This window comes from Bison bison, unplaced genomic scaffold (genome assembly GCF_000754665.1).
Source record: "Bison bison bison isolate TAMUID 2011002044 unplaced genomic scaffold, Bison_UMD1.0 scf7180017864451, whole genome shotgun sequence".
NCBI lineage: Eukaryota > Metazoa > Chordata > Mammalia > Artiodactyla > Bovidae > Bison > Bison bison.
In genome coordinates this window covers 232,645-254,966 of record NW_011495013.1, presented here as the reverse complement: position 1 = coordinate 254,966, position 22,322 = coordinate 232,645, and the positions used below count along the sequence as shown (strand labels likewise).

The window sequence follows — 22,322 nt, the reverse complement described above, 5'->3', positions numbered from 1 at the left end:
TTAAAGAACATCAAGGTTTAGTTGCTCAGTCATGTCCAATTATTTGTGACCCCACGGACTGTAGCCTGCCAGGCTCTTCTATCCATGGACTTCTCCAAGCAAGAATACTGGAGTGGGTAGCCATTCTCTTCTCCAGGGGATCTTCCCGACCCAGGAATCAAACTCAGGTCTCCTGCATTGCAGGCAGATTCTTAACTGTCTGAGCCATCAGGGAAGCATAAGGAGCCTAGTAAATGATGAATAAATGAATAAGGGATTGAAGGCTCTGTTGATACCTTCAGTAAGGCACTGAAAGTCATCTGTTTTGTGCTAAGAAAGAGTACTATAAATTACAAAGTACAGGAAACCTGGATTGAAAAGTGAGCTTATGAAAAGTGAACAAGTGAAACAAAACCCCTCTACTCATGAAGCTGAGAGAAAGAGAATCCAAAGGGTGGTAGCGAGAATGAGGTGGACCTTGTCTGCCACAAGCTCATAGAGCTTTGGTAAGGTCATTTAACAGTCCAGGATTATAATGTCTTTGTCCACTGAAGAGCAGATCCAGCTCTGAGATACACAATACGCCAACTGAATGATACAGCTGCCATTTGTTGGAAACTTACTATGTGCCAGTCATACTGCAGCCTTTACCTATATTCATTCTTTTCTTTAATCCTTGCCACCTTCTGATACTCTTTTTTCCATTTTACAGATGAGGAAATTGATGCACAGAGAGGGGAGTTAACTTGCATAAGGCTGCAAGGCTAGTGAGTGGCAGAGCTGAAACTCAAATTCTGGTAATTTGACTGTACAACCTGAACTTTAAAAAAAAAAAAATAATAATAATCTGTTTAAATTACGAAATACATCAGGCACACAAGAGTGCATAAAACACATAAGAAGAGTTTTGAGTGCTCACTGACTGCCAGCACATACAGATGACCTTGAATATTTGGTGAGTATACCAGCCAAAACCCCATAGGAAACCAAATTTATTCCAGATGGTTCAGATGAAGAGATGTGAATGAAAGCACTACTGGGAGAGGTCTGGATTAAGGCAACATCCCAAGACTAGCACCAGCAGGACCTCCTATAGGACTGAGACAGAGAGAGGAAATACAGTCCAGAGGCCCTGTGGAGACATGGAGAAGCTGCTCAGCAGCGGGGAGGGACTCTATGGACAAGCATCACCCAGGCAGGAAAAAAAAGGAAGAAACACCCAACTATTCTCTTATTCTACCCTCTGACTTCCAGACAGAGTCTCCCAGCAGCTGCATCCAAATGAAAGCCAGCCAGGAAGAGACCCTGGGTGATGCAGTCCAAGGGTTAGCCTCTCAGCCACAGGGGAGGGCAGTCAAGGGTGAAAAATGGAGACGGGGGAGTAGGGACAACCAGCAGAGACCACCACGAGCATGTGATAGGAACAATCTGAGACTTTCTCATAGGAAAAGTGACAAAAGGAAGCTCATGAAGGAAGACTGCCAAGCCCTAATCATCCGCATGTAACAAGAGTCATTTTCACCATCTTAGCTAAGGTAGCAAGTGTAATGAGCATTAAATATAATTCACTGTATAATTTTTAACTGGTGGAGTTTAATTACACCAAAATTACACTTTGAAAAGTAAAGATGCAAGGAAAATATCTCTATGTATTAGTCTGAGCCTCGGTTTCTCATCAAAAGAAAGAGAATAATATCTACCTTATGAGTAGTTCTGAGGATTTAATTAGATGGTGTATGTAAAGTTTGGCCTAGCACAAACTTGGAACCAGTAGGAATCAAATATAGTTTGTTGCTATTATCATTATGTGCCATTTTACTCATCTTATTCTATTTAGCCCTGCTACAAACAGCACCTGCTTCTGTGTAATTTCCCATTATGTGGCCCAGTATCAACAAGTCCTAGAATATTCTGATCAGACCTAGATCCTTCAGCCCATGTATCTGCACAGAGATCCACCCAAACCATGAAAACAGCCATGAACCGTAGTTCACAGACAGAAAACATTTCCACAGTCACTACTGTATGAATTCTTAGAGAAATCCAGGAATTAGTATCTGTTTTAATTTAGAGAAACTGAGGCTGAAAGACACATGACCCAGACTTTGTGACTCCAAAATCTGTCACAACCATCTGCCTCTTAACTCCCATGTTATGGTGGCCTATCTACCACTAAGGATTAAGTTCTATGTCAGGACATGGACACCTTTGTAAATGATGGTGCTCCATGCCTTAGATGGGTCCCTTTCTCATTGCCAGGAAGAAAAATAAAAAGGCAAGACAAAGATCAGACTTGGAATATTTTATTAAAAGTCAGCTTTAAAATACAGGCCACTTGACTGGTAGAGCTGGGGCCTACAAGGTTATATGAGATCACATGTGGCAAAGACATTCAGTCAGGCTGCTCTCGACACGGCGGTTTTGAGCACAGCTTTGAAGTTCAGCAAACACACTTGAGACTCCTGGTGCTGCTACTCACCTGCTGTGGGGCCTTGGACTCATTAGTCAGTGTGCTGGGCCTCGGTTTCCCCACATAAGATGGTACTCACACCACGTGGTGAGACAATAAACACTTGAGTGTTTAGCACAGGACCTAGCATTTCCAAAGCCCTCAACAAATTATAACTGTTGGAATGCTTTCTACTCTCTTGTCACTCAGCCTAATTTCATTGCACTAGCTTCTACCAGCCCATTTTGTCAGTATAAAGGAAGAGAAAATAGGATGAGTTATTCAACCACTCAAACCAACTCTTCAATGTAAACAAGAACATATTTAATGTTGCTACGTGGGATGGTTAAGAATCAACAATTTTAAGAATTAATTTAAGAAAAAAATAAAAGTCCTGCAAGTTTTGAAGTGTAAGAAACATATACTGGAGTCCAGGCAGGAGAAACAGATATACAGTCACACAGAACATTCACGCAGAATACACTGCATGAATTCTAACAAAATGACCTATTTCCACTCCTTTCCCTCCCCAACCTTCACCCCCACAGGGTGGGGTTCCTTCCCATAACCACTTTCAACACAAGAGCCCAATTCTTGTCCTTCTCTCCAGTTCAACACGACTGTGTTCAGCTGCAATTCTTTCCCTGAGCTGGGCGCTGGGAACCCTAAGGAAGTGGCTCTGACTTCAAGCACTATCATCTAGCAGGGGAGACAGACACCAGTTGGCCTCAGTTTCTGCCAGGTCCCATCACTGGCGAGGGTTTCCACATAGATTCCTATTCTCAGATAAGAGGGTTCCCAGAGGAAGTCCTTGAGTTTGGCCCCAGCCAACAGGCAGGGGACTCATCCATGTGCCCAGGCGAAGGCAAAGTCATTGGACTGTGTCTTTCTGGACTTCCCTTCCTCCACTGCTTCCACTGTGGAATCATTTCCTCTTCCCTCACTTAGAGTCAGTTGCCCTTCCTGTTTTCAGATCCCTACCTCCACCACCCGTCATCCCACAAATCTCCCTTCCATAAGAAAGAAAGAAAAGCTTGAAAACAGCCAATTTTGTCATTAGAAATTTATTCCTGCTATCACAGTAAATGGGGCTTCCCTGGTGGCTCAGAAGACAAAGAATCTGCTTGCAGTGTGGGAAACACAGCTTGGATCCCTGGGTTGGAAGATCCATGGAGAAGGGAACGGTACCCCACTCTAGTATTCTTGCTTGGAGAATTCCATGGACAGAGGAGCCTGGCAGACTACAGTCCATGGGGTTGGAGAGAGTCGGACATGACTGAGCAATACCTCCCACCCTAAAGACTGGCCCTGAAGGAAAACCTGCATGAGTTAAGACCATTTGCGATTGTTGGAGAAGAGGAGGGATGTCAACAAGCATATCAGGAGGAGATGTGCTCCCATCACTGCCCCTGCCTGGCCAGCTTTGAAGGCCTCCACTCCCTGGATGCCCAACATAGAAAGTTGGATAGAGTAGCTCTCATGTCAAGGGAAACAGGTAACACAGAGGCGACGACAAGCCATGGGACTGGAGAGCGAGAGCTGGCACTGCCGGGTACAGGCAGATGTGTCTGCCCCAGGGAACTGAGGGAACCTCGGACTCAAAGACTCAGACCCCAGGTCTGAGTCTCCTTACTGGAGGTGGATGAGAGAAGAGGAACAAGAGAGAAGGCAGTGTAAAGATGAGCATACTTTTGATTTTGACACTGACTAGTGCCATAAAGAATTGACCACATAAGGAAACTAGAAAATTGGTTTGGTCAGGTCAGTGTAAGTCTAATCACAGCCATTTATGCCAGCTGCCTTACCACTGGTGTGTGCTGCACCATAACAATGATGGACTTTAATAAACATGGTTCAGAGGAGTTCTAGGTTTTATTTGAATAAGTAAGTAAATGCAATATGAGGGTTCCAGGCTTTACAATTTCTTAAGTTACATAGTCCTCTGTTTTCAGCTTAATAGATGGTTAATACTGTTGCTTTTAAGCTATGAGATAGAATGGTGGGGGGATGTTCCTATTGATTCAGTATTTCCCCTGATAACTTTGTATTACAATTGCTATACAGTTTTCCTGTTACCTGTCCTTGGAATTTGTGCTTTTTTTTTTCCACTCAGATGTTTCATACTCAAGAAATAGTAAAAGCTATAAACTCCCTTTTTCCCTTTAAACACATATCATTCATGTAGACACTGCCCCAATTATTCTGATTAGACCCTAAAATTAATGAATTATGTTGCCATGCTAGCTCAGTTTAGAGCTCAAACAACAAATTTATTATGGATAACTTTGAGCCTGCTCTTTCATAAGACCTACAATAAGTTAGGAAGCAGGCAAAGTGCAGCAGATTCTGAAATGAAAGTAAGACTTCCTCACATCTGTTCCAAGTTCTGCTGCTATCACTTACGGCAGTCTGATTCTCTACCTGATAAGTTTTCCTTCAATCTGTTTCAGTGAATGACAGAATACTTAGTGCATAATTGAAATTCTTTGGGTGAAAGGCAATACCATAAGAAATAGTTTTTTTCAATAATTACAGACATAAAATGATAGTCATTTAAAAATCATTAGGCAGTATTATAGTAACCTTATGTCATTTAACTTTATTTTATATATATAACCTTGAATAACAAATGAGTGGAAAATTAATTGCAAGGATCAGTTTACAGTGATTTTAAAATTGGTTACCTAATAAAATCTAACAGGCAAGTGTGATTTCAACAAAATTAGTACTTCAGGTGAAAATGCTAACATTATGAACATATGTCAGAGCCCTGTAAGGTCATTTCACTCACACATCAGTTTGTGAGTACGGAGGAAAAGACTTTCCAAGTGTGAAAACTAATTATATACAAATGCTGTTCATTTGTTATTATTTAAATAAACTGTGTCTTTAAATATGGTATTCTTTGGAAAACTCACTTCATTGTCCAAAATTGTGGAGACCACTTTGGTTTTTGAATCAAAGATGAAATAGTCATTACAGTGTCCCAAATAATCTTCTAATTGTACTGGACAAAGAGTTCATTCGTAGAGTACATATTATAAAAAATATCCAGTGGCCAAGTCCCATCAACAACTGTATCCTGTCGTAAAAGCCAGTCAGGCCATGCCCAGAAAGAGCAACAGTCCTTTGCTGGCTTGCCTGCTCTCTCTGTCCCAGCTGGTCTTTGTGGTGAGTAAGTCAATGTGGGATGAAGTCTCTGGAGTTTAGAGGATCTTGCACTCGTTGATAGAGAAGAACCTCCTTCTGTTGCGTCTCCTGGCTTGGTTGACAGCAGTTCGGACGGCACATTCAAATACCTGCTGGACGCCCCGGTTGCTGAGGGCCGAGCACTCCAGGTAGCCTTTGGCTCTCACGTCCTGGGCCAGTCTCTTTCCTTCGATGGCATTGACGCAGGAGGCCCGATGGGGCCCCACCTCCCGCTGGTCCGTCTGGGTGGCCACCACCAGCACGGGGGTGCAGGGCAGGTTGCTCCTGACTTCACCGATCCACTTGTTCTTCAGGTTCAGGAAGGAGTTGTGGTTGGCCACGGAGTAGCACATCAGCACCACGTCTGCCTGCTGGTAGGACAGAGGGCGGATGCTCCTGAAGGCATCGTTGCCGGCCGTGTCCCAGAGGCCCAGGCTGATTTGGATCCCGTCCATGAAGACGTCTACACCTGTATTTTCATATACTGTAGGCTTATAAGCCTCAGGGAAGGTTTCCGAGGTGAAACGTACCAGCAGAGACGTTTTCCCCACAGCAGAGTCTCCCACCAACACACACTTGATGGAACTCAGCATCTTCGCGGCCCAGACTCCTAGTTACAAGTTCAGAATCCTGAGGAAGACAGCCCTCAGTGGGCTACTGAGACAGACGCCATTCGACACGAGGGGGAAGGACAACCAGACAGCTTTGTGTTCTCAGGACCTCTGACAGCCGCTTGCAGGATGTTACTTTTTCTGGGCCATCCAAGGGAGACACACAGTCTACTTTGAAAGTATCCAAAGGCTGGTGTTCAACTGGAACAAGGAAGAGAAGTGGAGAAATTGAGTCTTTTCCCCCTTTTTTGATGACAGGGATCTTCCTCATTGGCAAACAGATTAATGAGGGGTCCCATCTCTGTGGAGCCGCCCGACCCCGCTTGTCTAAGCCACTCTTACCCCAGCAGCGAAAGCCTGAATCTGTTATACCCCAGCATTGGAACCCACAACTCCACCCAGTCAAAAAGCAGAAGCTGATTTGATCTCTAAAATCAGCCCAGCGATAAAAATACAAGCAGCCGCTCTGGCAGCAACATGAAAAAGACCTCAGTAGCAACCTGGTGTGAATGAGACGTGTTCAAACAGCTCTCTCTCTCTCTGGCCTTCTGCTCCAAGAAGTGGGGACCACAGCTGACAGAGGTCTCCGCCGCTTCAGTTTCTAATGGATCCCAGCCTCTCTGGAAACTGCAAAAGAGAGCAATGTGATGAGCCTCAGATACCATGAGCACTTCCTTTCATTTATTGATTTATCAGCCCGTGTTTGATTTATGAGGGAATTTGTACCGAGGTCAGAGGGAAGAAATCACCAAAACTTTTAAAATTTGCTGTGGTTTTTCCCTTGAGGTGTTTCCAAAAACTGGCTACAAATGTAATGGAAAGGGCACAGTCCTTGGCATTTTCTGCATCTCAAGTCAGACTCCATTACCTGTGCAACGATACGGCTTTGCTTAATCGGTAGACCCAGTTTAGTCATCTGCAAGATTGTGATAAATTTAGGAACAACTTCTCAGAGATCTTGTGGGGATAAAATTGTTTCTCTCTTTTCTGGACAGCTACCTATATATCAGGAACTCTGCTAGGCTTCTGGTTAAACAAAATAACTTGCTTAAAAGCAGCTGTATTCAGTGCCTGTCACTTAAACAAGGCCGCATAAATATGGCGGCATCTAAATTTCATGAAAGGGTCAAATAAATTCTCATTCACTGCAGGTGAAAGAGCTCCAGACAATGAGATCAGCCTGGAGACGGTATCCTGTCTGCTGAAGGACATCATCACAAGGCAGCCCGGCTTCAGATGAGGGAAAGGTCTTTTGGGCCAAACTTCAAAGTAAAGGTTATTAATACAATCTGGGCTTATAACCTCCTCCACTGGCAATCTTCCTGACAGGTCACATGTAAAGTAATGTAAAACAGATCTATAGGATATGTCCGCTTCAAAACATAATTTTTAAAAATCACTCCTCTAAATTCAGACATTCCCCTCCAAGACATTTTTATCCTTGTCCACCTACAGTCTCTGTTTAATAAGACATAATAACCTTTACAGTTTTCCCTGGTAGCTTAACTGGTAAAGAATCTGCCAACAATGAAGGAGACCCCGGTTTGATTCCTGGGTTGGGAAGATCCCCTGAAGAAGGTATAGCTACCCACTCCAGTATTCTTGGGCTTCCCTGGTGGCTCAGACGGTAAAGAATCCACCTGCAGTGTGAGAGATCTGGGTTCAATCCCTGAGTTGGGAAGATGCCCTGCAGGAGGGCATGGCAACCCACTCCAGTATTCTTGCCTGGAGAATCCCCATAGACAAAGGAGCCTGGCGGGCTGCAGTCCATGGGGTCGCAAAGACTCAGACATGACTGAGTGACTAAGCACAGCACAGCAGCCTTTACAAACGAGTTGATCACATAAATAATTCACGTGATTTTCACATATTCACTTTTACCACACATAAGCTGGGTAACCTTGGGCAAGTTACTTAACCTCTCTGAGCCTTGCTTTCTTCATAAAGATGAAAATAATAAAGGCAATTTCTTGATGGAATTATTGTAACAATTCAGTATATGGAGAGTCTGGCTTAGCACAGAACATGGCACATGGAATCTATGGGCAGGCACCATATTTTTCAACTTCTACTACTGGTTATTTAAAATGCCAAATATTGACTGTCCAAGTGTAGGGGATGGGATGTCAGATATTCAGCCAGACTTTAAAGACTCCACATCGAATCATTCTCATACACCATGGTCCTGGACACCTCTTTGTCACCAGACCTTTGAGTAAGGTCCCCTTAGGAGCTCCCTGGGTCTCAGACTTTAGCTCCTTAAACCTATGGATGATTTAAATGAAGCAATTGTGACCTCCTCATTACTGAGTCCATTGTCAAGACTTAAGACATGTTTCAAGTTTGATGTCGACCCCAATGTAGTAGGATCAGGACCAAGAAAAATATGCATGTGTCAGGTATTTTGGTTATTAAATAATTTCTAAGAGATTGAATAAAGTCAAATTTCCTGAGTATATATCTACAAAAGGAAGTTGCTGAGGCAAAACTGTTAAGAATGCGGGCTCTAAAATCAGGTACATATGGAATTGAATCTGAACTGACCAACTGATTACCTGTGCTGTGAACTTAGAAGAGTTTTTTAACCTCCTTAAGCCTCAATTTCCCTCTTTGTAAAATGTGATGTGATAATACCTATTAACACTGAGCTGTTGAGAGTATTAAATGTGATTGAATATATAAAATCCTTAGCATAGTACATCACGTAGTACATCAATATGTACATAGTACATACTGCAAGTACATAGTCACCACATAGAAAACACAATAAACAGTCCTTATTACTAAAATTATTGTTGAACAGGAATTACTAAATATAATAATCAGTTCAGTTCAGCCGCTCAGTCATGTCCAACTCTGCGACCCCATGGACTGCAGCACGTCAGGCTTCCCTGTTCATCGCCAGCTCCTGGAGCTTGCTCAAACTCATATCTATCGAGTCAGTGATGCCATCCAATCATCTCATCAAATATAATAATAAGCAATTTTATATCATCAGTGGGGAATTCAAAGTAGCACTAAAAAGGTTTCTGTGGCAAAGGGTGCTCTAAGAGTCTTATACACAGCTGTGACTACAATACATATATATTCTACAAAATATATATTCTTCTTGTAGCGTATTGGAAAAGACCCTGATGCTGGGAAAGATTGAAGGCAGGAGGAGAAGGGGACAACAGAGGATTAAATGGTTGGATGGCATCACTGCCTCAATGGACATGAGTTTGAACAAGGTCCAGGAGTTGCTGATGAACAGGGAAGCCTCACACGCTGCGGTACACGGAATTGCAAAGAGTCGCACAGAGTCGGACACGACTGAAGCGACTTAGCAGCAGCAGCAGCAAACATGACTGACTGAACTGAACTGAGCATAAAAATAAAATACGATATGAACAAAGAAATTTGTGCCTCAGCTTTGCCACTCAGAGTCCGAAGACTCAGACTGGAGAAAAAAGCTCTGTTCAGTCAAGTGACCTTTATTCCCAGGCAGTTCTGGCACTAAGAGGCACATCAAACCAGCTCTCAGGGCCTCAGTTTCCCAAATCATAAAGTGATTGGACAAGATTAGCTCTCTGCAGGTCTATGGAAACTGAGGTCAAAGGAGAAAGCTTTATAGCCTGCAGCACATATACAATGCATAACTCCATATTATTCCAGAGCACCAGTGTAGCAGCAAAGACAGATGACAAAACTTGATGACATGTGTAGCCTTTGGCAGATGGCTAAATATGGATCTAGGAGAGGAGTAGTGGGAGGAGTTATGGTCTAAACTAGAGCAACATCCTATACAGATATGATAGATCACCTTCAGGTGATGCCCACAACAGAGCCACTACAGGTCACTACATAATGTGTGGAAGTTTGACTGGCTTTATTTCAGTGGAATTTCACCTGAAGAGAAAGATTCTCCTCAAAGGAGCTCTGGGTGAAAAATAGAAGCAGGTTTTCAACGATATTTCGCTAGTGGCTAATTGGCAGGGGTGCTCCAATTTTATGTCAGTCAGTACGGAGGAGTTACCAAAAGTGACTTCAGATAGCATCGTGAGTGACCCTTCTAGGACTTAAGTCAGATTGGAATTAATGAACCTTCAAGTCCAGAGCCTCTCAGGTCTCAGTAACCTCCCTCTCTCCTCTTTCCAAAGTTTCACAGAAAAGATGCTCTCCCCAGAGCCCCATGGTTCACACACAGAGATAGGAAAAAGGCAGGGAGGCTTCATCTTGCAAAGGCAATAGCATCTATCATAGCAAAGGCACAGAGACAGAAAAAACGGAGGGCTTAGAGATGACGCATCCTGGTCCATTCTATCTTCTGGAGGGCTGTCTAGTAGGAAAGCCTCATTTCACTTTAGCCTCAGTTCTCATCCCAACTACCGTATACTTTCCACTATCATTCTTTCTTCAGACACATTCTCCGGTACTCTGTTTTCCAGGGAAGACTCACTCCTCCAACCGCTACCTCTTCTTGAAAAATCTTTGATCACCTGACCAGCTGCTAGATCAGATATCCCCTCTGTGTTGCCATAATACCCCCCTGTGCCTCCATCATCACACTGCTCACATGGTTGGTCCTCCTGCACGTCTCCCTCACCTGAAAAACTGGAATGAGAGCTTTCTCACAGGGAGTTCATAAGGACCAGATGGAAATGATAACAACACAGCAATAATCGATGCTTGTACTTTTATAAGACTTTGTACATCCAAGAATACCTCTTGATTGTCTTATGAGAAAGTTCCTTCATAATGATAGAGCATAAAAAATAATAATCTAAAAAAGAAAAACAATAATAGACAATATAAACTATTGCTTAGAAAAACAAAATAAAACTAAGATGAAATCATGACTCGTTGACTAATAATTGTTACTGCACATTTTAGGTTATCTGGGCTTTGATTGAGGTGGCTTACTTCAAAATGCTGATGTACTCAGTCGCTCTGCTGCTGCTAAGTCACTTCAGTCGTGTCCAACTCTGTGCAACCCCATAGACAGAAGCCGACCAGGCTCCCCTGTCCCTGGGATTCTCCAGGCAAGAGCACTGGAGTGGGTTGCCATTTCCTTCTCCAATGCATGAAAGTGAAAAGTGTAAGTGAAGTCGCTCAGTCGTGTCCGACTCTTCGAGACCCCATGGACTGCAGCCTACCAGGCTCCTCCAACCACAGGACTTTCCAGGCAAGAGTACTGGCTGGAGTGGGGTGCCATTGCCTTCTCCCTCAGTCGCTCAGTCGTGTCCAAATCTTTGCGACCTAGTAGCCTGCCAGGCTCCTCAATCCATGGGAATTCTCCAGGCAGAAATACTGGAGTGGGTTGCCATGCCCTCCTGCAGGGGATCTTCCCAACCCAGGGATCAAACCCAGGTCTCCCACACTGCAGATGGATTCTTTACCATCTGAGCCACCAGGGAAGCCAAAATACTGATAAAAACTCTTTTATTTTTTTTTTTTTAAAGATGAATCCATGGCAGCCATCAGCTGAGGATGGCCTGTCAATTACAGAGAATACATCTGAATGTCATCCTTCTTAAAAGAGTTTTGGGCAAAGGACCTGCTCCGGCAGCAGCCAATTCATTCATTAAGGAAATTGCTTCTGCCGTGAATCTAGCACGTAGATGATTAGGAAATCATCATGCTTCTCAGTAACTCATCTCCTGCCAGTGCCTTCGCTCCATGTCCCCCCAACAGCCTGGCAGGGACAACACAGCAAGAGCAGGCCCTGCTGGGGATGGATGAACGAATCCAAGTATGGGGAGTTGGGCGTGGGGGCTGGTGCTTCATTTCATTTTGTTTTCTTCTGGGAAAAGAGAAGGCATTCAAAAATTTAAAGTAACTTCATAGAGGAAAAGTAGAGTCACTTCTAAACTTTCTCAATCCAAATTCTCACTCAGTTTCATTCACTAGTAAATATACACTTTATATATCTTCTAAACATTGTTTTCAACATAAAATTTTTTCTATGTTCAACAGTCTACATACTTGCCATGTTTTAACTAAATAGTTTTCCATTGTTTCAACAATTCATAAGTGCATAGCCATTTCCCACTATTAGCAGTCTTTGAATTAGTTTCAGTATTTCACAGTCATTAACAAGTGTTATTTTATATATTAAATATATATGCATTTATGGAAGTAATTATTATGTGGAACAATTTTCTTAGAGAATATATTTATAAATGCGGCATTAATGATCAATGAGTTCATTTTGTGACTTTTTATTTACATCATTAAACATCTTCTAGGGGCTGTATAGAAGAAGGCAGTGGCAACCCACTCCAGTACTCTTGCCTGGAAAATCCCATGGACGGAGGAGCCTAGTAGCCTGCAGTCCATGGGGTCACTAGGAGTCAGACACGACTGAGCGACTTCACTTTCACTTTTCACTTTTCACTTTCATGCATTGGAGAAGGAAATGGCAACCCACTCCAGTGTTCTTGCCTGGAGAATCCCAGGGATGGGGGAGCCTGGTGGGCTGCTGTCTATGGGGTCGCACAGAGTCCGACACGACTGAAGCGACTTAGCAGCAGCAGCAGGGGCTGTATATAGTATTCATCAGCTGTTTTATTCTTTTTTTTTTTAAAGGCAGTTTTCTGGGGCTTCTTGTGGCAGGCACTGTATCGATCCTAATAGCATGGTAGTGAGCAGGCTGGCTGCTGTCTTCGTGGAGATCTACATTTCAGAACTGCAGAGACTTCAGGGGGTTGAGAATCCTGCCTACAGTCACTCTTCAAAACAATGGCAGAGACAAAGTTAGACCTAAATAGAGGATGACCCCAAAGCTACAGCAGCTCCATGTGTCACCTACACCCCACAATTCCCATTGCCCAATCCAAGGCATCTCAAGTAAAACCAAGGTTCCTGAGCAATCCCAGTTTCGAGACAGTTTTACTGGCCATCCTTCAGTCAGGTCCCTACTCCAGTTCTACTCCTACAGATGAGTAGCTCTTGATATTTACAAAAAGTGTGTTGTGTCTTGATCTGGAAGCTAGTTCCACAAGTGTGTTCAGCTTGTGAAAATTTCTCAAGCTGCAGACCTACGATATGTTTACTTTTCCATACAAAGATTAAACTTCAGTAAAAAGGTATTTTTAAAAAAATAAGGTTACTGCTGAGTTCTCTGGTGGTCCAGTGGTTAAGAATCCACCTTGCAGTGATAGGTTCAACCCCTGACCCGGAAGGATCCTACATGCCTCGAGACAACTAAGCCAGTGTGCCACGATTACTGAGACTGTATGCTGTAACTACTGAAGCCTGGGCACTTAGAGCCTGTGCTCTGCAACCAGAGAAGCCACCACAATGAGAAGGCCAGGCACCGCCACTGGAGAGGAGCCCCTGCTCACCACAACTCAAGAAAGCCCGCACACAGCAGGAAAAACCCGGCACAGCCAAAAATAAATAAATAAATATTTTACAAAATAAATAAATAAAAATAAGGTTACGCCTTTACATGAGATTATCTTCTGAAGGAGTATTTTATCATAAATTTTTCGTCTTGCAAGATGTTCATTTCACTAAATCTCAACTGTCTTAGTAGTAGTAGTAGTTAGCTGCTCAGTTGTGTCCATGGGATTCTCTAGGCAAGAATACTGGAGTGGGCTGCCATTCCCTTCTCCAGAGGATCTTCCCAACCCAGAGATCCAACCCAGGTCTCCAGCATTGCAGGTAGATTCTTTACCATTTGAGCCACAGGGAAGTCGTAATTCTCAACTGTACTTCAGTAATTGCCCTTAGTGCATTTCTAATTGCCACAAATAATGATTAAATTCCTCCTCCAAATCACAAAAGGAAATCACTTTCAAATCAGTTTATTTTTATACACGATAATCTGTATTCCAAATGGATTTTGTTCTGAAACTTTGCTTGCAAGATGGTTTGTGGCTTTTATTATGTGTTCTCCAGAATGTATTTAAGCAATATTTACATTCGCAAACTTAAAGCCTATGTAATCCCATTACAGTTTAATTAAAATGGATTGTCACCAATCCCTGAGCCCTCTTCAAACCCAGAGCCCTGTCCCTCTGACCCCATACCAAGCAGGGACCATGGCACCCTTCCCCTCTTCTGTCCCAACCACCCTGCCCTGATTGGTCCATGCCACTCATAGGAACACAATAATTGGATTCTCACCACAGGTCTAGAGTTTTCAATTTAGTCCAAGTTTAGAGTCAAAAACAAGGCAAGCCAGCCAGGCAACTGTCCAGAGCACCCTTAAAAACACTAGAATCTCATCTCAAAATTTACATGATGGGAAAGTGTAGTTACTGCAACCTCTCTTAAAGCAGTTGGAAGGAATTTTCTGAAAAACTGCTTGGAGTTGAGGGTGGAACCCCTACAAGACATGCTCAAGGAAAGGTCACCTGGTCTCTGACTTGCTTTCTACTTGCTTTCCCATGGACAGAGGAGCCTGGTGAGCTACAGTCCATGGGGTCACAAAGAATCAGACACAACTGAGCAGCTGCTGCTAAGTCGCTTCAGTCGTGTCCAACTCTGTGAGACCCCATAGACGGCAGCCCACCAGGCTCCCCCATCCCTGGGATTCTCCAGGCAAGAATACTGGAGTGGGTTGCCATTTCCTTCTCCAATGCATGAAAGTGAAAAGTGAAAGTGAAGTCACTCAGTCGTGTCCGACTCTTAGCAACCTCATGGACTGCAGCCTACCAGGCTCCTCCGTCCATGGGATTTTCCAGGCAAGAGTACTGGAGTGGGGTGCCATTGCCTTCTCCGAACTGAGCAGCTAACTACTACTATTACTAAGACAGTTGAGATTTAGTGAAATGAACATCTTGCAAGATGAAAAATTCATGATAAAATACTCCTTCAGAAGATAATCTCTTGTAAAGGTGTAACCTTATTTTTATTTATTTATTTTGTAAAATATTTATTTATTTATTTTTGGCTGTGCCGGGTTTTTGTTGCTGTGTGTGGGCTTTCTTGAGTTGTGGTGAGCAGGGGCTCCTCTCCAGTGGCGGTGCCTGGCCTTCTCATTGTGGTGGCTTCTCTGGTTGCAGAGCACAGGCTCTAAGTGCCCAGGCTTCAGTAGTTAAAATAGCAGAGTATAAGCGCATTAACTGACACAGGAAAAGGGTCCCTAAGCTGAATGACATAAAGTTAGTGTTAGTCACTCAGTCTGACTCTATGTGACCCCATAGACTGTAGCCCACCAGGCTGCTCTGTCCATGGAATTCTCTAGGCAAGAATACTGGAGTGGGTAGCCATTCCTTTCTCCAGGGGATCTTCCTGATTCAGAGATCGAAACTTTGTCTCCTGTGTCTCCTGTATTGACAGGTGGGTTCTTTACCACTAGCACCACCTGGGAAGCCCCCACCCCCATAGAAGCAGCTTTCAAAATATGAACAGTATGATTCCAGAATATGCACAGTTACGAAAAACTGTATGAAAAGCAGTATATACCAACATGTTAAGATGAAATGTCTATATTCCTGGAATTATAGCTGATTCTCATTTTATTCTCCTTGCTTCTGTGCATTTTAAAATAAAATTAAAATTAAACATGAGTTATGTGTACAGTTTTGAAGTGCTTTGTATGTGTTCCTTTGTTTTTTAGGTTTTAGGCTTGAAAGGGCAGAAAAGAGTGATCTGAGGTCCCTTGAGGCAAGAGAATGTTTATGACTCCCATTAGTGTCTGAAGACAAAAATTCTCAATATCTGAACAGCCGAATTTGTTTAAAATTCTGAGAAGCAGTATCTCTGGCTTCTGGTTCTTTTTTCCAAGGCCTATCCTGGAAAGAAGACAAGCTAAGCTCTGTGTATTATGCCTATTCTCAAAAATGCCCTAAGCCACCCATCTCTCCTTTTTCTCCTTATGAGAGAATTTTTAAAATTATATGTGTGTGTGTGTGCTCAGTCACTCAGTCATGTCTGTCCCTTTGTGACTCCATGGAAGGTAACCCATGGAAGTCCATGGGATTCTCCAGGCAAGAATACTGGAGTGGGTTGCCATGCCCTCCTCCAGGGGATCTTCCTGACCCAAGGATCGAACCCAAGTCTCTTACATCTTTCACTTTGGCAGGCAGGTTCTTTACCACTAAACGTGAACTGGGAAGCCCTTATATATGTATAAAATATATGTGTGTTAGTTGCTCAGTCATATTATATGTGTGTGTGTGTGCCTGTGTTAGTTGCTCAGTCGTGTCTGACTCTTTGCGACCCCAGGGACTATAGCCTACCAGGCTACTCTATCCATGGAATTCTCCAGGCAAGAATACTGGAGTAGGGTACCATTCCCTTCTCCAGGGAACTTCTCGATCTAGGGATCAAACTCGGGTCTCCTGCACTGCAGGCAGATTCTTTACTGTCTGAATCACCAGGGAATCCCATGTATGTGTATTTTTGGTAGCACCATGTGGCTTGTGGGATGTTAGGATTTTAGGTCCCCAACCAGGAATTGAACATGGGCCCTCAGCAAGTTCTGAGAGCTCAAAGTCCTAACCACTGGACCACCAGGGAAATTTCATCCTTCCTGTATTTTCTAAATATTTAAAGAAGTTTGAATATGGCCAGGGTGTTTGATGACATTAAGGAACTCTTGCTAATTTTGTTAGGTGATAATCACATTGTGATCGTATACATTTTTAAAGTCCTTATCTGACAGGTGAAATGAATATGATGTCTGGGATTTATTTTAGATTATCCCAGAAAAGGGGGAAAAAGTAAGGATGATGCATGAAATAAGACTGGGACAATATTGAGAACTGTTAAAGTTGAATGATGGTATATGGTTTTAGTCTATCCTCACTATCTTTATATATGTTCAAAATTTTTCATGATAAAAGTTTTAAAGCGTAGGATCTTTTGTTTTCTATAGCATTTTGTCAAAGCTGTGGTTTCATTCTCATATTTAGCTTTAGAGAGAATACAGAAAAGCATCACTAAAAAATAAAAAGTATACTTTGTGCCACAATGACTTATTCAAGTATTTGAAGGAAAATTGATACATCAAATAACAGACGACATAAACATAGACAGTGCGGAGGCTTAGAACCTGCCTGCTGGTGGAAGGGAGACAGAGGAGGAAAAGCCATGCCCAGGTGAGGATTCCCAGCCAAGTCATAAAAAGAGAGCCTTCAACTTCAAGTACAAGTCTACCTGCATCTCAGTACGTCATCACCACCTGTCTCTGGGAAGCAAAGGCCACGTCTAGAAAATACTCCAGCCAAAGGATACTCTTGAAGTTCCTTTGAGGTTACCTGAACTTCCTAACTGGTATAACTATGTTCACTAACTTCCCTTGGCCCTCCTTGCTCCAGTTCTGCAGAATTAGCTCTTTGCAAAAGTGCAAACAGTAATAATGAAAATTACTTTTAAAAAGCAAGAAACTCAAGAGTGAAAATGGACTACCCACATAAAACCAGATGACAAATCAAAGTAACTCTGAATGTGAGGCAGACCCTCCCCGCTGGGGTCTTTTTTGTCTGAAAAGGTGAAGGGGCAGTGAGGAGTTTCTACTTTTAGATTTTATGTTTCCTCCTTAGACTTAAAGTAGTTCTGATCTTTACTTACTTGGAAAATAGGAAATCTACCTGATATCTAAGTAGACTCCACCAAGCCCAAAATACCTCCCAGCTCTAAAACATCATCTCTAACAAAGAAAACCATCACATCCCTGGGTTCCCCCATCCCCCACACCGGAACTACCACCACCACCACCATCACCATCACCACCATCATTCAACACACATATTCAAACCATTAGTGGTAACAACATTTCCTCCCTTATTTGCTGATTCAATCAGACTGAAGATGTCCTCCTCACTCTGACTTACTTTTCCCCTCATTTTCTCTGGATCATCTCTGCATTCTTTTTTTCCCCTGATTATAAAAGTAGTTCATCCACATTATGGAACATTTGAAAAGTACTAAACCATCTAAATGACCTAAAGGAGAAAAGCAACTACCACCTAAAACCAAAAGCTGCAAGAAATTAGTGTACCTTTTCCTCTTTCGTTTTTTCAGTGTGCCTTTTTTTTTTTTTCAAATCTAATATCATACTTTATATTCAGCTGGGCATTTTGCTTTTTATTTAACATTTACATTGTTAATATTTCTTATGTTATTAAGATTCTTCAAACATAATTTTAATGACTGTCATACTTCATTATACAAATGTAGCATTATTTATTTAAGCAATTGACTATTATTTAAATTGTTTCTAATTTTTACTGTAGTAACAGAGTGAACATTTAAAAAATAAATTTGTACAAATATACAATTATTTCTTTTAGTATAAATAGATATGAGCACAATTACTAGACTAAGAAAGATGAAAAACTTGGATCAATTTGTACCCCATAGCCATATATGAATATATTTATTTCATCACACAACCATCATTGGGGGTAATAGTTGCCAGTTAGATCTGTTTTCATTTGCATTTCATTTATGACTAGTGAAAATTAAAATTCATCTTTTATTGACCACATATTTCTCCTTTCATAAGTCACTTACTTTGCCTACTTTTCTAGTAAGGTGGCCATCATTTCTTAAATGATGATTTTTAAAAATCTTTTTGAGATTAAGGATATTAATCCTTTCTTGTTTAAATACATATGTAGCAATTTTTCCTTATATATTTTTGTGTCCATGAATTCTGAGAACTTCCCAAACTCCTGGTACTCCCCCATCATTGAGCAACCACTAAATAGCATGTGAAATAGTATGTCCCCTGATTGTGGAAAGAAACTTCGCACGATTAAATACCTGAAAGGTCATCTAGTTCAACCCACTCATTTTCCCATGAGGAAACCAAGGCCCTGAGACAAGTGGTTTAGTTTCTGGAAGCTGACTTGAAGCCCAGAAACTGAATCACTGAGTCAGCACTCTTTCCATCTACACTGTATTTTTTCAAATATGTATATCTACATTTTATATCCCATACTTCATTTCCTTAATTTTAAAATGTAAACCCATATAGATAGATCTATAATTCAAATAGGTGGCTTTTTACTCAAAAGATAACTGCCAGTTTTAACATTCAACTTGTTTTCAAACAGATGTTCTCTTACTCATTAACTTTCTTTGAGAGACTGATCATCTCTCTTCCGGGGCAATAATTAAGGCTTCCAACACCTTCTAGAATTAGGGTAAACCCTTAATTTACAGATTGTTCAAACTATAAAAGAAGGTATTTTGTCTTGGAAATTTATCCCAGAGCACGGCAGGGAATGAGGTGACTTAGTTTCAGTTTCAAAGTATAAAATGGGTAATGTTACATCATTTGCACAGAGCCTGGGTTGTGGAGTCCAGGCCTCGGTTAGATTCTCATCTTCATTGCCGACTAATAGTATAACCTCCAGCAGGTCACATAACCAGAACTGCAAGATGTGGATAATAGTTCAGAGTTTGAAGGATTTTTTAAGGCAATTAAAAAATTCTATCTCCCATGCCTAGCGGCACACCTATTAGGTAAATAAATGTGAAGTGAAAGTTACTCAGTTGTGTCTGACTCTTTGTGACCCCATGGATTATACAGTCCATGGAATTCTCCAGGCCAGAAAACTGGAGTGGGTGGCCATTCCCTTCTCCAGGGGATCTTCCCAACCCAGGGATCAAACTCAGGTCTCCCAAATTGCAAGTGGATTCTTTACCAGCTGAGCCACTAAGGAAGCCCAAGAACACTGGAGTGGGTAGCTTATCCCTTCTCCAGCAGACCTGGATCCAGGAATCGAACCAGGGTCTCCTGCATTGCCGGTGGATTCTTTACCAACTGAGCTACCAGGGAAGCCATTAGGTGAATAAGGATAACAATAATTACATGGTATTTAGCATTGGTCAGATACTGTTTGAAGTACTTTATGAAAATTAACTCTTTCATCATTACAATAATATTATGTGTTCAGTACCACTGTGGTTATTCTACAGCTGGGGAATGCACAGAGAAGTAAGGTAACTTGCCCAAGAGAACAAGCTCGCGAGGAGGCCTTGCCTCCAAGTCCATTCACAGAGCTGTCTCCCCTCTCCTCCTCTCTCTCTCATTTGGGGCAAGTCTGTCTGTCTTTGCCATCTTGATGAAACTAAGCAATCTGCTATGATCTGATGTTGGTGTGCCCCTAAAATTCAGAGTGAATTAAGTTGACACCTAACCCCCATGATGACAGTTATAGGAGGTGGGGACTTTGGGAGGTGACTAGGCCATGAGAGTGGAACCTCATCAATGTAATTACTGTCATTATTAAAGAGCCCCAGAGAGCTCATTTGTCCCTTCCACCATATGAGGACACACTGAGAAGGCACTGTCTAAAAAATCAGGAAGCAAGCCCTCATTAGACATCATATCCACGAGAGACATCATTTTGGACTGTTCAACCTGTGAAAAATAAATTTCTCTTGTTTACAAACCGCATAGTCTGTAGCATTTTGTTATGGCAGTTCAAATAGACTAAGAGACAATCCTAAAATTAAAGCAGGAGGTGAGGTGGTAGACTCAGACATTTTTCAGCTGGTGGGTGATTTCTTTCTTACTACAGCCCTGGTTTCTAAAACATATGAAAGATTTCTCCCTCAAGCAGTCACTCTCACACACCATTGGAAGATGTACAGAAGAACACCATCTTTGTAGAAGGCGATTTGACAGAATCCAGCAGCACACTTATTGTTTTTGACACTTGGAGCTGATCATTTTTTAAACTCTTTCATCTACATGGCAAAATTAGTTTCAAAATAATGTATCATTTTTTCCCTGATTTCCTGAACCCAACCCCTGATTCCCTGAACAATCATTTTTTCCCTGATTCATTCTTTAGCTTTAAAATAAACAAGTAATAGTTATACCAAAGATAAATTTCAATTTTTAAAGTATTATTCAAGTGCAGTAAAATATTTTGTGTATGAACTAAAACTTGTAATTATCAATCAAAAATATTATACTCTGCTATTTGTGTTCTACTCACTGTTTTAAATCTAAACACAAAACTCTAAATAGTCACAGAGAATAGCAGAATTAAAGTTAATCAAGTTCTGTTTCATAGTCTCTATAATCATTGTGTTATCATTCTTTAGTTCTCATCTACTGTTTAGGAGTCAGGAATATGCAGTGCTCCAGGCAATCACAATATATCCCTGAAGTCAGCTCTAATGGAATCCACACACTCCCCTAAGCACTAACTCTATCACTGCCAGTGCGTGGTGATAACAAAAAGCAGACCCACATTGATTTTATTATTGTCTTTAAATTCTTGACAGATGATTCACTCCCTTATTGCCTATACCTGGGGTGGACCCCTTCCACCCCTATGTCCTTGGTATGTCCCCGCCAGTAGCTATCAAAATTTTAAATGCATATACCTTTTAACCCAACAATTCCAACTCTTTAAATGCATTGTTTTGTTGTACCTATACAAGTAGTGAAGATATATGTGCAAGAATTTTATTGCAGCGTTATTCACAATAGCAAAAGAAAAAAAAAACCGAGAATAACTAAAAGTTCCATCATAAGTCAGTGGCTAAATTAATCCTGCCGTATCCATTTGATGAAATCCAGTACAGCATTAAAAAGAATTAGGATAGGAGTGGGGGTGAAACAGGTGAAGGGGATTAAGAGGTGAAAACCTCTAATTCTAAAATAAATCACAGGAATGTGATACTAAGTAGAACGATGGTCAACAATATTGTAATAACTTTATATGGGGACAGATGGTTACCAGACTTGACTCATGGTGGGGATCACTTCACAGTGTATGCAAATATCAAATCACTATGTAGTACACTTGAAATTAACATAATATTGTACTTCAACTATATTTTGATTTTAAAAAAGAATTAGGTTTTCCTTGTATGTATTGCACAAGAAGGGTACCCGTGACATATTGGTAACTTTAAAAGAAGCAGTTGAACAATTCATTAAAGAATCTCATTTATATAGGAAAAAAATCTACAAGTCTGGTCTGAAGCCCCTGAGTGCCCAGAATGGCCAGAGTGGCATTAGGATAGGCGTAGGGGTGAAACAGGTGAAGGCGGTTAGGAGGTACAACCTCTTACAAGGTACCATGGGTACAGTGGGTCTATGCAGAGTGAAAGTATCTGTGCAGTAGTGGACACAACGAGGCTTATTATGAATTCCAGTCATCCAATACATGTCCCTCTACAGATAAACT

General features: G+C 41.8%; 1 protein-coding gene across 4 annotated transcripts in view; it reads right to left on the bottom strand.

Annotated features, from left to right (window-relative positions):
- Positions 1-5,001: 5,001 nt before the first annotated feature.
- Positions 5,002-22,322, bottom strand: part of RHOH (ras homolog family member H) — a 48,212-nt gene continuing 30,891 nt past the window's right edge. For all 4 annotated transcript variants that reach the window (XM_010858824.1, XM_010858823.1, XM_010858826.1 and 1 more), the window contains exons 2-3: positions 6,729-6,855; positions 5,002-6,429 (exon numbers count right to left, since the gene is read on the bottom strand). In XM_010858824.1, coding sequence (XP_010857126.1) covers positions 5,635-6,210 — 576 coding nt within the window. In that variant the 5' untranslated portion in view covers positions 6,211-6,429; positions 6,729-6,855 and the 3' untranslated portion in view covers positions 5,002-5,634. The remainder of the gene's footprint in view (positions 6,430-6,728; positions 6,856-22,322) is intronic.